General features: G+C 34.5%; 1 protein-coding gene across 1 annotated transcript in view; it reads right to left on the reverse strand.

Moving 5' to 3' along the window:
* TDRD9 (tudor domain containing 9) overlaps window positions 1-14,386 on the reverse strand; it is a 173,195-nt gene that overhangs the window by 1,627 nt on the left and 157,182 nt on the right. Inside the window, exons 31-34 of the mRNA XM_051978276.1 lie at window positions 7,267-7,376; window positions 6,915-7,011; window positions 3,833-3,971; window positions 1,421-1,539 (exon numbers count right to left, since the gene is read on the reverse strand). Coding sequence (XP_051834236.1) covers window positions 1,421-1,539; window positions 3,833-3,971; window positions 6,915-7,011; window positions 7,267-7,376 — 465 coding nt within the window. The remainder of the gene's footprint in view (window positions 1-1,420; window positions 1,540-3,832; window positions 3,972-6,914; window positions 7,012-7,266; window positions 7,377-14,386) is intronic.

The following is a 14,386-nucleotide window of genomic DNA, read 5'->3' on the forward strand; positions in this document are numbered from 1 at the left end:
GAAATGTGGGCTACTAGGGAATAAACTTTTTTGTCCACAGAAGTTCATGAACCTTTCTACTAATCTGTGTTAGAATTTCCGTTGCTAAACTGAGGTGGCATCCACACAATTTAAGTCATACTTTTGTTTTGTTTTTCGTAATATTGAAGAACATAAATAAAAATGTGCTTTGCACATCTACTCAATTACTTACAACCATGTATTTTAATCAATCATTTCTGAACAGATTTTGCAAATACATACTTTTTAGCTTAAATAGCAATAAGGTATTATAATTAGCTTGAAAATTGATACACACACATATATGTATGTATGCAAAGAGGCAGGCAGAGAGAGAGACAGACAGAGACACATATACATTCATACACATACATATACAGGAGTCCTAAATAGTTTGAGATAATCCATACTTTAAAATAAAAAAAAAAGCCACTCCAGAACTGGGCAGTAAGATTGAGATAGTCACTTTATTAGCAGATCTTTATATCATCACAAGGGCATTCAATCAGTACTGAATTTCCTCAACAATAGTCCAGTAAATGTTAACTGGCCTTGCTGAAGTACTGATCTATTCAAGCTATGAAGAGAATGAAAAAGCAATACCCTTCACTTCACAGATGGTATTGGGAATATCATGCCTTTCTATATAATCCAATAAGGACTTTTTTTTTTAAATTAAAGCTTTTTGTTTTCAAAATATATGTATGGATAATTTTCAACATTCACCCTTGTAAAACCTTGTGTTCCAAATTTTTCTCCTCCCTGACAAATGTATTTTAAGTAGCCATAATATTTTCATATATCCTTCTATGAACATTATAAAAATGAATTTAAAAGATATATATCTATGGTTAAATATCTATATGGAACTTCAACATTTCAGTTCCAAATTTTGTCTTAACTAGCTTTTTTTTTTTTTTTTTTGCTGAAGCAAGTGAAGTTAAGTGACTTGCCCAAGGTCACATTGCTAGGAAGTGTTAAGTGTCTAAGGACAGATCTGAACTCAGGTCTTCCTGACTTCAGGGCTGGTGCTCTATCCACTACACCAACTACCTGCCCTTCTTACCTAGCTTTTTAAAAAATTATTATTCTTATTATTATAGCCTTTTATTTACAAGATATATGCATGGGTAATTTTTCACTATTGACAATTGCAAAACTTTTTGTTCCAATTTTTCCCCTCCTTCCCCCCACTCCCTCCCCTAGATAGCAGGTTGACCAATACACGTTAAATATGTTCTTAACTAGCTTTTGAAAGAAATTTTTGTTGTTTAATTGAGAATCTGCTAGGAAACAAAACAGCTATGCAAGTTCTAAAAGATGAGCTAACAGATGATACTCAACATAGGAAAAAGGGAAATATAAGAACGTAAAGAAAACAATCAGTAAGTATGATATCAAATATCATAACAAAACTCACCCTAAAAGTTTCTGACGAGCATTATCCTGTAGCTGTGCAATTCTTTCAGGCCCAAGATACATACATCCATTTGGTCCATCACAAACTATCTTGTTAATAGCTGCCCGAAGAATGTTAATCTGTACATAAATATTAACACAAAAGAATATCATGATTATACTATCTTTGCCAAGTTACACCTGAAACTGAAATTGCCCTTCATTCCTCCTTGAGATTGTGCTCCTTTTCTACTATAATTCTATATTGTTGGACTCCCTTATACTCTGTATAAAGGATTCCAATATGATGTTTGGAGTCATGCTTACTAGTTGACACTGGAGGCGACAAAACAAATCGCAGTGCCTTTAGTTTGATTTCTCTGTCTAGCCAACTTACAAAAATAAATAGAAACACCATATTTTCTAGATTTGTATTCAGATCATCCCTAGATGAGATATAATAAAAATTTACTTTATTATAGCTGGGTCTATTCCACCTCCACTCCCCACCCCTAGATTCTGCTCTGGCCCTATTCTATAATTTCTCTAAATAAGCTTCTTCATGACCCAATCGGCTCCCATGTTTTCAATTATCATCTCTACACAAATGACTCTCAGATCTATTTATCCAACCTTTACACTTTGCTCCTGAACTCTAGCTTCATAGCTCCAATTGCCTGGTGAAATCTCAAAATGTGTATCCTATAAATGTTTTAAACTAAGCCTCAATGTTCCTCTAAAACCTTCTATTCTTAACTTTTCTATTACTATATCAAGGATACTAGCATTCTCCTAATCATACAGGCTTACAACCTAGTTACCATCTTACTCCTCACTCTAACCCTTCCACATCCAGTCTGTTGCTAATTCCTACTGCTTCTGCTTCTGCAGTATCTTTCCTTGACACTCTCTCTTCTGGCACTGGCCATCACTAGCTAACAATACTAGTAATACAGCCATAACTTTCTGTTTGGTTTCCCCATCTCAATTCTCTCCCTACTCCAGTCCATCCTTCTCTCAGCTATCAAACTAACCACTCGTTATTTAATTAATGTCCATGGCAATTATGTCTGAGATCAAACATACATTCCTCTGGCTTTTAAAGCTGATAATAAGGTTGCCTGCCCTACCTTTTAAGTCTTCTCATGCTTAGTCCCTTGCCTACAGCTCCAGTGAGGCACTGGCCCTCCTGCTGCTCTGTGCACATGACATTCTTTCTCCAGAGACGCCATACTTTTTCACTTGCTGTTGCCTATTCCCAAAATTGTCCTGTAAATAACCTATATGTATACAGTTTTTTCTTTATTGTCTCCTCATTATATCATGAGCTACTTGGGGGCAGGGACTGTTTTTGCCTTTTTTTGGTACCCTCAGTATGGTGGCTGGCGTACACTAGTACTTAATAAATGCTTGCTGGCCGACAAGATTCATGTTCCTCATTGCAAATTTAGGAGTTTGGACTAAATGATCTCTACACCTAAATCCAATAATTTCTGTGTATAGGGTGGAAACTTCAGGGTACAATAAATGCTTTATCCTTTAGTTGGGAAAATAAAAAGAACAAAGAAGAATAAATAAAGACAAAGCAACTGAAAAAGGACAAAATCCATTATCATGCTCAGCGATTAGTAATAATGGGACACTGCATTTGGAATCAACAGTATCTGGGGTGGCTAAATATGGTGGTAAGGCATATCTGTAATCCCTGCTTCTAATAGATTGAGGGGTTGCTTGAAGCTGAGAGCTGTGGTTTGCAATAAGACAGAACTGATGAAATTTCTATCCTAATTTCAACACCAAATAAGGTAAACTCCTGAGACAAGGGAACTGGGGAAGACCTAAGCTTAAAGAGGTCTGAACCAGCTAAAGTCAGAAAGATCAGTTAGTCAAAGCTTCTGTGCATTGGCACAGGTCATGAGATTTGTCCACAAATGTTTACTGTATTTCCAGTCTAAGTGAGATAGGGAACTTGGTATCCAAAAAGGCATGAGGATAGGGGCATTAAAAATATGTGGGTCAAAAACATGGCTCTTTTACACCTGTGACCTTGGGAAAATCACTCTCTGGGCCTTGGTTTCCACATAAGGACCTGCCAAACTGTTCTTTCTCTTCCTCACAGATGACACTCTTCTCCATGCCTTTACCTTGGAATACCCTTCTCTCCTACTTTATCTCATAGAATCCCTCATTTTCTTCAAGATTTTGCTCAAGCAAAACCTTCTGTACAAAAAACTGCTCCCCCAAATGTCTTGTATGTCTGCACAACACACACACACACGTTGGTATCGCTGATAGAATGTAACTCTTACATCTTTGTATCTCTAGCTCCTACTCTAATACCTGATTCACAGTAGGTACATTATGAATGCTTGTAGTGGATTGAATCTCAGTTTTTTTACATGTAAAAAAATGATTATCATCTCTATGATCTTACCTCAACAATGTCTTCCACATTTAACTGGACGTCAAATGCCAACTCAATGTCATGCTCTGGCAGTATTGGTGTTCCAGTACTTGGATTCCACCCCAAACCACAAAGAGCACCAGTATAACATTTTCCACTCTGATCAACCCTAAAGAACACACAGTAATTTTAATATTAGGTACAATCTGACAGGAAACTGAAAAAATAAAGTGCTATTTTTACTCTAAAATACTGCACATTCCTATTTCTTCTTATGAACAGCAATAAACCACTACTTTATAATTCTAGTATAGAAATTTAAGCCTATAGTGCATAAAAATCAACAAAACTTAAGAGAGATCACTAATAATAAAGCAGAACATTATGAGAAAGCTGTGAAATGACTGACATAGGAGACTTAAAACTTGTGAGTAGTTCTCAAATTTTGGGTTTTATACATGAATGCAGTACTTGTAACAATATATGCATCACTTTATATCAAGAACCTGGCCTTTTTAAAGCAGTTATTTGCTCTTTTACTTCTGAATATCATTTAAACAAAACTTAAGTTAATATCTTTGGGAATTCAGTTCAATTATTCTTTATTAAGCTACCTTTGTTGAACATTCTTTGCCAAAAGCCAGATACAAAATTTATATAAGCACTAGTCAATGACCACATCAAATTACAAGATAGCATGAACATTAACATAGAAAAACAAAAATGCTATTCTTAATAAAGGAAGTACTACAAGAGAATGGAGGTAAGACTAAAAAGTATTTCTATGAGAAAAGGAAAGTATAGTTTGACTGCAATGTAGAATACATGAGATTTGTCTCTAAAAGTAAGGTCATATTAGAACATGGGATATATTGCATATGAGCCTATAAAGCTTAAACTTTATTTACTAGCCAATACAAAGCTACAAAAATGTTTTGATCAGTAGTGGAATGATCATACCTATGCACTAAAAAAGGTTAGTCTGCCAAAGCTACAAAGACTAAAATAAATCAGGTAAGAATTGAATCAAACAACTTGTTTAGAGACTACTATCTTAGTCCACCATCAATTGATTAATAAAAGTTTTGGGTTAAGATGATAATGAGAAAAGAAATAGAGAGCAGCAGACAGGTGGTTGCTATATGATATAAAGTTATAATAAATAAGATTTTGTAATATAGTTATGGTACTAGAATGAAAAGAGTCCTGAATTTAGAGTCTGCACACCTGGGATTATGTTCCAACTCTGATATTTACTATAGGTGAGACCCTAGAGATTCACTTCATCTCTCTAAGTTCTCTATTACCCCACCTATAAAATGAAGGAGTTGGATTAGCTGACTTCGAAGGCTCCTTCCTATTCTAATATCTATGGTCCTGATTCAAATTTCTAAAACAGGAGAAAAACATATAGTCATGCCATTAAAAGCAGTAATAAAAAAAAAATCACAAAAAAGAACAAATAAAATCTAAGTTATAAGGCTTGAAAATTAGCAAACATAGAATAATATTCCTTTTAATGAAAATTTGCCATACTTTAAGATTAAGGAGTGCTATATACCTATACCTACAAAAATCATCTAAATTTTAACAAAAAAAATTGATAAAGACATTCAAGTAATTTTTGAAAAAGATGGAGAAAAGTGAGGTTAGGTGACAGTCCCATTAGGTAGACTTGAAACTGGTGAATGGCTGGTCCCTGAGAGTAGTTATTACTGTTTTAATGCCAATTCTGAAGGTAATCTCTAATACTGTGCCTACCAGGATCTGTGTTTGACCTTATATTATTCAATATTTTCATCAGTAACTTAGATAATGAGATAAACTATTGAGTTAATATACTAAATGAGAAATTCAGGATTCAAAAAGACAGACTAGAACAATGGGTCAAACAAAGAAAGATAAAACTGGCTCAAAAATTAATTTGACAAGATACAAGATGGGAGAAGTACAACTAACTACAATAGTCCAACTGGGGAATACTTTTTTTTTTTTTAATTCAGCATTAGTAAATAATGTTTTGTGTAATCCATGAAAGCTCACATATTATTAGGCTGTCAATAAAACAGGCCTTCAGGCCTATGAAAATGATAGTTCTGCAGAACTCTGCCCTAAGGCACTATATTATGAGTATCGTATTCCAATTTGGGCACTACATTTTAGAATGGAAAAGACAGAGAACATACAGAGGAATGCAACCAGGATGGTATAAGGTTTTTAAGTTCTAACATGTAAAGACTAGTTGAAAGAACAGGAGACATTTAGTAAGAAGATAACAAAGTAATCCCTTCTTTTCCTTCCCTGCCAACCACCATGCTCATCCAATACTAAGTATACATCTTGCATAATTAACTCCTTTATAAAGAATATTTAGGGAGGTAAGAGTAGGCAAAGTTCAGTTAGAATCTGGAAGTACTGCTAGAAATACACTTCTATAGATTCTTTACAACTTCAGAAATGAATTTTCATTTAAATAGTCCACACTTCATGAAGTAGAAATGTTCCCCCCCTCATCACTATGCATGTGCACAACTAGATAATCACCTTTTAAAGACGTTTACTAAAGCAGATGTATCTACCTCATATAGGACTCTGTCATACATCCAATGTTCCTTTCCAATTCCAACACTTTATGAGTCAAATTTTTAGAAGTAGGTTTCTTATATACATCATGCTCCATTTCATCTTCTTGTATTTTCTCAACACTTCTTAAATAGGTTATGAACCACCACAGTCCTGTCTTCTATTACCACAGATGAGGCCTTTGTTCTAGTGCAGACTCAAATTCACAAATAAGCTCGAGGCTTGGCTTTTAGCAGTATAAGGAGAACTACTTTGGACTTGGGTATAAGTCTTTATGTGTTTTTATCAAGTTTAAATTATATTGTCTCACATGCAATATTTAGTCCTCCTGAGGGGTTTACATGAGAGTAAAGGGATAACAGAAACATGAGCCAAATTCTCGTGAGGTTAGGGAAACTGGGGAGGAGGAGAAAATCAATGAGTTACTTTTACTGTAAGTCTTCCAAATTCATATAAGCCAAGATGATGGATCTGAGCCATCCCTTCAGAGATACTTATAGGCCAACAATTGTTAGTTATGCATACATACCTCAGTTCCATAACTGGAGCAAACAACATGCTAAGTAATGCTGGCAGTCCCGGAATATGAGGCATGAGAGATGTTTCTCTCAGCAGCATAGTAGATCCTATAACAAAGATAATAACATCAAGGAGTTAGAAGAAAATTTATGAAATTAGTAGTGTTTTTGTATGAAAAAAAAAAAAGCAGTGGACAGAGTTAAATCAGAGCTAAATTTGCTACATGTTCCTGTCTTATACTGAACAAAACTTGAAAAAGCTATTTGGCACAGATATTCATTGTTCATAGGATAATTGTATACAGTAGCTAATGATAAGCAGATAAAAGATATAAAAGAACTAGGCAGAACTATTGAAATTACCAGTTGCATTTACTGAAAGAGAAGCAGCAACCAACATGCGCTGGTGGAGATCTTCAGGGGTATCACTGATAATAACAGAGTTGATACTCTCTTTTTCAATCCATACACATCTAAAATAAATAATGAATACTAATAAATTTCATTTAGTTCACAAATTATATCTAAGAGAAATATTAACAAACATCTTGAAAAGACACACACACACATATAGAAATGCAGTATTTTAGAAGTCATATTGCATCTAAACTAATCATTTTTCACGAGCTATTATGTGTATCCAACAGAACATATGAGATCAGCCCAGTGAGATCTCCTACAATAATCAGAAAGGTGACCACACCTAGGGCATGAGAGCTTTGAATAAACTACCTCTGCCAGGATTAGGTAATGATTAGAAAAGAGAAGTGTGTCTTTCTTTCTTTCTTTCTTTTTTTTAATGAAGTTAGTTTATCTAAGGTTCTTTTTCTTTTTTTTATTATATGATAATGAAATCAGGCTTAAAACTGTTTCCTAAATCATACTTTTTTTTTTTAAAATCTACTTTTTAACATATATTGCGCTTTATTAATCATGTTGGGAGAGTAAAATCAGAGCAAAAGGAAAAACTATGGGAGAGAGAAAAAAAGCAGCAAAAAGAAGTTATTTGTTGATTAATATTCAGTCTTCTTAGTTATTTTTCTGGATACAGGTGGCATTTTCTGTCCAAAGTCTGTTGGGATTGTTTTGTGTCACTGAACCACTGAGAAGAACCACGCCTTTCATAGTTGATCATTGCACATTCTTGCTTTTATTGTGTACAATGTATTCCTGGTTCTGCTTGTTTTGCTCAGCATTAGCTCATGTAAATCTTTCCAGCCTTTCAAAAATCAGCTTGTTCATTTTTTTTATAGAACAATATTCCATTACCTTCATATACCACAACTTATTCAGCCATTCCTCAATTGATGGGCATCTACTCATTTTCCAATTCTTTGCTACTACAAAAAGAGCTGTTACAAACATTTTTGCACCTTGTCTATGATTTCCTTGGGATACAGACCCAGTAATTGCACTATTGGGTCAAAGGGTTATGCATAGTTTTAAAGCCTTCTGGATATAGATCCAGATTGCTTGGATCCTTTTTACAACTCTACCAACAATGCATTAGTGTCCCAGTTTTCCCATATCCCTTTCAACATTTATCATTATCTTTTCCTGTCATCTCAGCCAATCTGAAAAGTGTCAATGAGGTGATATCTCAGAGTTGTTTTAATTTGCATTTCTCTAATCAATAGTGATTTAGAGCATTATTTCATATAACTATAGATGGCTTTAATTTTATAATCTGAAAATTATTTGTATCCTTTGACCATTTATCATTTGGGAGAAGTATTTCTGATTATTTAGTTGAAGTTTGGTAGCACAGACCAGATGGAAAGAATAGCCCTTAAAGAGTTTGAAGGGTCTTAGAAACATGATTCTCCAAGAGCAAGTTATCATTCTATTTAATGGTTATCTAAAACTGTTCAACTCTGGTCATGAAATATTCAAAAGCCATTTAAATGTTCAAGATTAGGACTTCAAAATGTCTTGTATGAAGACATATCCAAGGACATGTGGAGACATCTGTTAGTTTGGACATTCTTAACCTGAGTACAATAACTGCTGGATTAGAGAATAATTATAAATTAATGAAATTGTATTTAGCAGTCTTGAGCCTACAATTTAGAATAAAGATTTTTTTCCTATACCACTGATGCCTACCCTCTTGTATAATTTTCTCTTATGTCATTTCATAATTTCACCACAAAAAAATCTATTGAAACAGCACACTATCTCAATGTTGTTAAAAATTCCTGGACACAATTAAGTCAAGACCTTACATAAAATACCAAAATAAATTCCAAAGAGTTATATAAAAGAATACAAATTAAAGATAAAAGTACCCAAAAAAAAGTGCAATTATAATTATTTAGTTAAAACTTTAAATGGCACAGAACTCAAATAAAAACAGTGGATAACACGGATACTAATTTTTTGTTAAAATCAATGCATGGAGTGTTACTTCTGGGCTTATATCCCAAAGAAATACTAAAGAAGGGAAAGGGACCTGTATGTGCCAAAATGTTTGTGGCAGCCCTGTTTGTAATGGCTGGAAACTGGAAATTGAATGGATATCCATCAACTGGAGAATGGCTAGGTAAATTGTGGTATATGAAGGTTATGGAATATTATTGTTCTGTAAGAAATGACCAGCAAGATGAATACAGAGAGGCTTGTAGAGACTTACATGATGATGCTAAGTGAAATGAGCAAAACCAGGAGATCATTATGCACTTCAACAGCGATACTGTATGAGAATGTATTCTGATGGAAGTGGATTTCTTTGACAAAGAGACCTAACTCCATTTCAATTGATAAATGATGGACAGAAGCAGCTACACCCAAAGAAAGAACACTGGGAAATGAATGTAAACTATTTGCATTTTTGTTTTTCTTCCCGGGTTATTTTTACCTTCTGAATCCAATTCTCCCTGTGCAACAAGAGAACTGTTCGGTTCTGCACACATATATTATATCTAGGATATACTGTAATCTATTTAACATGTATAAGACTGCTTGCCATCTAGGGGAAGGGGTGGAGGGAGGGAGAGGAAAAATCGGAACAGAAGCGAGTGCAAGGGATAATGTTGTAAAAAAAAAATTGCCCTGGCATGGGTTCTGTCAATAAAAAGTTATTATAAAATAAAATAAAATTTAAAAAAATAAAAAATAAAAAAATAAAATCAACGCATGGGTCTGACTAAGATGACTACAATGGATAAAGGCAAGTAGCTCAGCTTCTCCAAATCTATTTGGGGAAAAAGCTATAAACTTTAGTGGACCAAAAAATTATTTTTAAAACATCTAATTCAAAAAGGCCTACAAGTAAGATGGCAGAGTAGCAGTATAACTCGGCTTCTCCAACATACTTCCTACAGAAATCACAAAACTATACCAGATAAAATCTTGACTGGGAAATTAAGAGAAAAAATTCAAAGATCAAGTTAGTTTAGGGAGATAGAACACAGGGGACGGATACTGGGGACAGGATCTAATCAGGAGTGCACCAAACTGAGCATTTCAACACCAAATGATTGGAAGAAGAGACTTTTCCTGGACAAGATAAGATCTAGACTCATACAGGATCTATAAAGAGGTACAAACTAGGAACTTTGTTGCTTACATCCTCCAAATCTGCTTCTTGGGTGATGGTTTCTATGTAGAAAGAGGTTCTAATACTGATTCCTAATTCTGATTAGGCAGTCCAGAAACAAAAATCAGCTATGTGGCTCTAACCCTAGGAGCAGAACAGGATCTTAGTTCTAGCTTCCAAACCAGACTGAAAACTACAATGGAATAGCCAGAGCAGGAATCGTAGCTCAAAGGATGTTCTATCATTCTGAACCTATAAAGCTTTCCAATTATCTAAAAGTCCAACAGCAATACATTAGGACTTCCAAGAAGAGACAAATCTACAGGATAGCTGCTCATACCAAAATCTACATCAGGAATTTGTAGAACTCAGATTAGAAGAGTAACAATCAGACTGTGTTCTGGAACACAACATTTGGGGAGCATCAGTCTGAGCTATTCCTGAGATTCCAGAATAAATAAACAAATTCTCAAAGAAAACAGCAAAAGGACCCAAAACAAAATATCAGTTCAGATATCTATGACATTCTTCCTCTACACCTGTCCCCGCCACTAGAGGTATACAGAAGTCAAGAATTAGAGTAGATGGATAAGCAAAAAAAAAATTTGTTTTAATATTTTTTTTAACTGAGGCAATTGGGATTAAGTGACTTGCCCAGGGTCACATAGCTAAGACGTGTTAAGTATCTGAGATCAAATCTGACTGAACTTGGGTCCTCCTGACTTCAGGACTGGTGCTCTATCCACTGTGCCATTTAGCTGCCCTGATAAGCAATTTTTAAAAAAAGAATAGCAAGTATACTCAAAGATAGCAAGTATACTCAAAGATAGACAGTATACTCAAAACAAATCCAGAAAAGAGAATGACTCCAAAATATCTAAAGGCCAAGCTTTTTAAAGAAAAGTGCAACTTGGACAAATATCTAATCTGAATTCTTGGAAAAGAGGAACTTAAAAAAGAACTTAAAATCATTTAAAAAAATGAGCACCAGAAGGAAAAAAGTCAAAGACATAAGAGCTGTGAAACAAAGATTTGGAAAGAGAATAAACACCTTAGAAGAAGAGGCATAAAAACATTGTCCAAGGGAGAGAAACGCCTCTAAAATTTAGAATGGACTTTATCAGCAACATTAAAAAATCATTTCAAAACAAGACAAAAATTTAAGGTATCTCTCATAGCAAAAACAAATGACTTAGAAAAAAGATTAAAGAGAAATAATTAAAGCATCACTAGGCTACCTGTTATGGCAAAACAGACCTGAAAAAAGAAAATGATAATTGCTGGAGAAGCTATGGGAAAACAGATACACTGTACACTCCTGGTAGAACTATAGGAACTGTGAAGTGGTTTAGTAATTTGGGGAAGCAACTTGGAACTATGCCCCAAAAGCTATTAAACTGGGCAAGCTCTTTGATCTAGTAATGTTACTAGTCCTATATACAATGCAATCAAAGAAAAAAGAAAAGTCTGCCTGTGTCTATGTGTGTGCACATGGGAAAACTTGTCTGAATTGATAAAAAGCAAAGAGATCAAAACCAGAATAACAATTTATATAACAATATTGTAAAGACAATTTTGAAAAAATTTGGAAACTCTGATCAACGTAACAATCAAGATTCATGTAATTTCAGAGGATTCAACATGAAACATATGACCCATCTGCTGATAGAGAGATGATGAACTCAGAGTTACAGATTGAGAAATTTTTTTTTTTTTTGGACATAGTCAATGTGAGAATATTTTTAATTTGTTTGACTGTGTGTTTGTAATAGGGATTTTTGTTTTTCTTGATTTCCCAACTAGGAGTAGGAGGTAAGTGGGGAGGGAGAAAAGCAAATGTAAAAATAAAATGAAATTTAATTAGGAAAGTAACCCCCCCCCAAAAAAAAAATAACTAAGTGATGAAATACACTCATTAACTTTTTCCACACTAGACTGCAGTCAGCCCACAATCAACAGTAAAGGGACCACCCTTTATTTACTAATAATAAAGCAAATCCCAGGGTTAGCACAAACAGACAAAGCAACTGTCTCCCAACAAAACTAAAGAAAAGATATATGGAACCTGATCTTGATAACTGAGGTAGAAACTTTCAGGGCTCTCCTGAGAATCTCCCAATGTAGTTTGTAACTCAGTCAAGAACATGAAATTGAGAACTGGGTTATGATCAGTGTGGGCATATTAGTTTAGCAATGGAAATTTTAGGCCAGGTTTCATGAGAGGCCCTAAAAAGACAGTATTCTGAACCTCAAAGATTCAAGCATGCTTAAACCAGCACAGGCATCCAAATGATCCAGGTTAAGACTAAGTAAGGGCAGACCATTACACCCCAAAAAAGTACAACAGAAAAGAGAATCTGACCTTGGCACAAAAGATAAGATCAAACAGAATAAAATACAGCCCACTATAAAAATCATAATAGATCCCCAAATGCCCAGAAAGTCAAACCAGGAAAAACAGAATCTATTAATCACCTCCTGAAATTTCACAAAGTTTAAATTCATACCAAATGATAGTACAACACAAAAGATTTGGTGATTTTTCCTATACATGAAAGGAACATTCTAGAATATTCCAAAGGGCAAAAGACATATTTTTTTGTTTGCTTTTTTAGGCAAAGCAACTGGGGTTAAGTGACTTGCCCAAGGTCACATAGCTAGTAAATATTAAGTGTCTGAGATTGAATTTGAACTCAGATCCTCCTGACTTCAAGGCTGTCCTCAAGACAAGGGCTTCTAATCAAGAATAGTTTACCTTGAAAAGTTGAGTGTCATTCCAAAGGGGGCTAAAAATGAACCTTTAATGGAAGAGAGGATTTTCAAGCATTCCCAATGAAAAGAACATCATTGAGTAGAAACTTTGAAATGTAAACTCAAGTGAAACCTAGAAAATTAAATTTAAATTAGAGAAACTGGGATAGGTTAGATTATAGATAACATTTTAATAGAGGATAAAGAAATAATGATCCCCCTTAGAACTTTAAAGTCTTCAAATTGCCCTGAAGAAGTTACAAAAGGAAAAAAAGATTCTATTGTCTAAATGTTCTAAAAGAAGAAAAAAAAAGGAGGATAAAAGGAATATGCTAGGGTAGAAAGAAAGAAGAAAAGAAGTGGTTCATGGTGAAAAGAAGAAGCATCAATGAATCTCATTCTTATTTGAACTAGACAAGAGAAGTATTGAAAGCAAGCATATGTTCACTGACTCAGCTCCTTTTTATGCTCTCTTCTTTTTTATAATATACGATCGTTCTCTCTGGGAGCAGGTTTCTTGGGGAGGTTTTCTGGAGGCAGCCTTAGTTTCAGTTCAGAGTAATAATCACTTCAAAATTCAGCCAGCTGATAAAATCCAAATGTTTATTTTCTTCCTTGATTCCAAGAGCTCTTGCAGCTTATCCTTTGCTTCTGCCTCAACTCCAACTTGTGGCTTTCAATCTTCCGAAGTGACTTCTAGCTCTAGCTCAACTCCCACTCATGGCTTCTTCTGAACTGACTCTGACTGATTCACTGAAGTTCTTTTTATGCTCGGTGTAAAAGGTTGACTCCTCCTCTGAAAGAGTGGGATTGTGCGTTTCTAACTTGTGAATCTTATACTGAATACTGACTTGTGAATCTCCCAAAAGTGTGAACTCCAATGAGTACTTAAATACATTATTGAGCTAGAGAATTTGCTAAGTAACTGACTTATCACTTTGTAAGGATTCTAATAGTTGTGTAGTCAATAAACATTTATTTAGCACGTGCTATGTGCTAAGTACTATGCTTAGTGTTAGGTCTATATAAAAAGAGGCAAAAGACAGTCCCTACCTTTAAGGAGATCACAATCTAATGGGGTAAATAAGGGAGGAATGAAAGAGAAAATAGTATTAGGATGGAAATAGTCACAAGAAAAATACATTTTCTGATGTTAAAAGGAAATTTAAACAGGGAAAAAAAAGCAAGGAACTG

The sequence above is a fragment of the Antechinus flavipes genome, chromosome 2, assembly GCF_016432865.1.
Source record: "Antechinus flavipes isolate AdamAnt ecotype Samford, QLD, Australia chromosome 2, AdamAnt_v2, whole genome shotgun sequence".
NCBI classification, from domain to species: domain Eukaryota; kingdom Metazoa; phylum Chordata; class Mammalia; order Dasyuromorphia; family Dasyuridae; genus Antechinus; species Antechinus flavipes.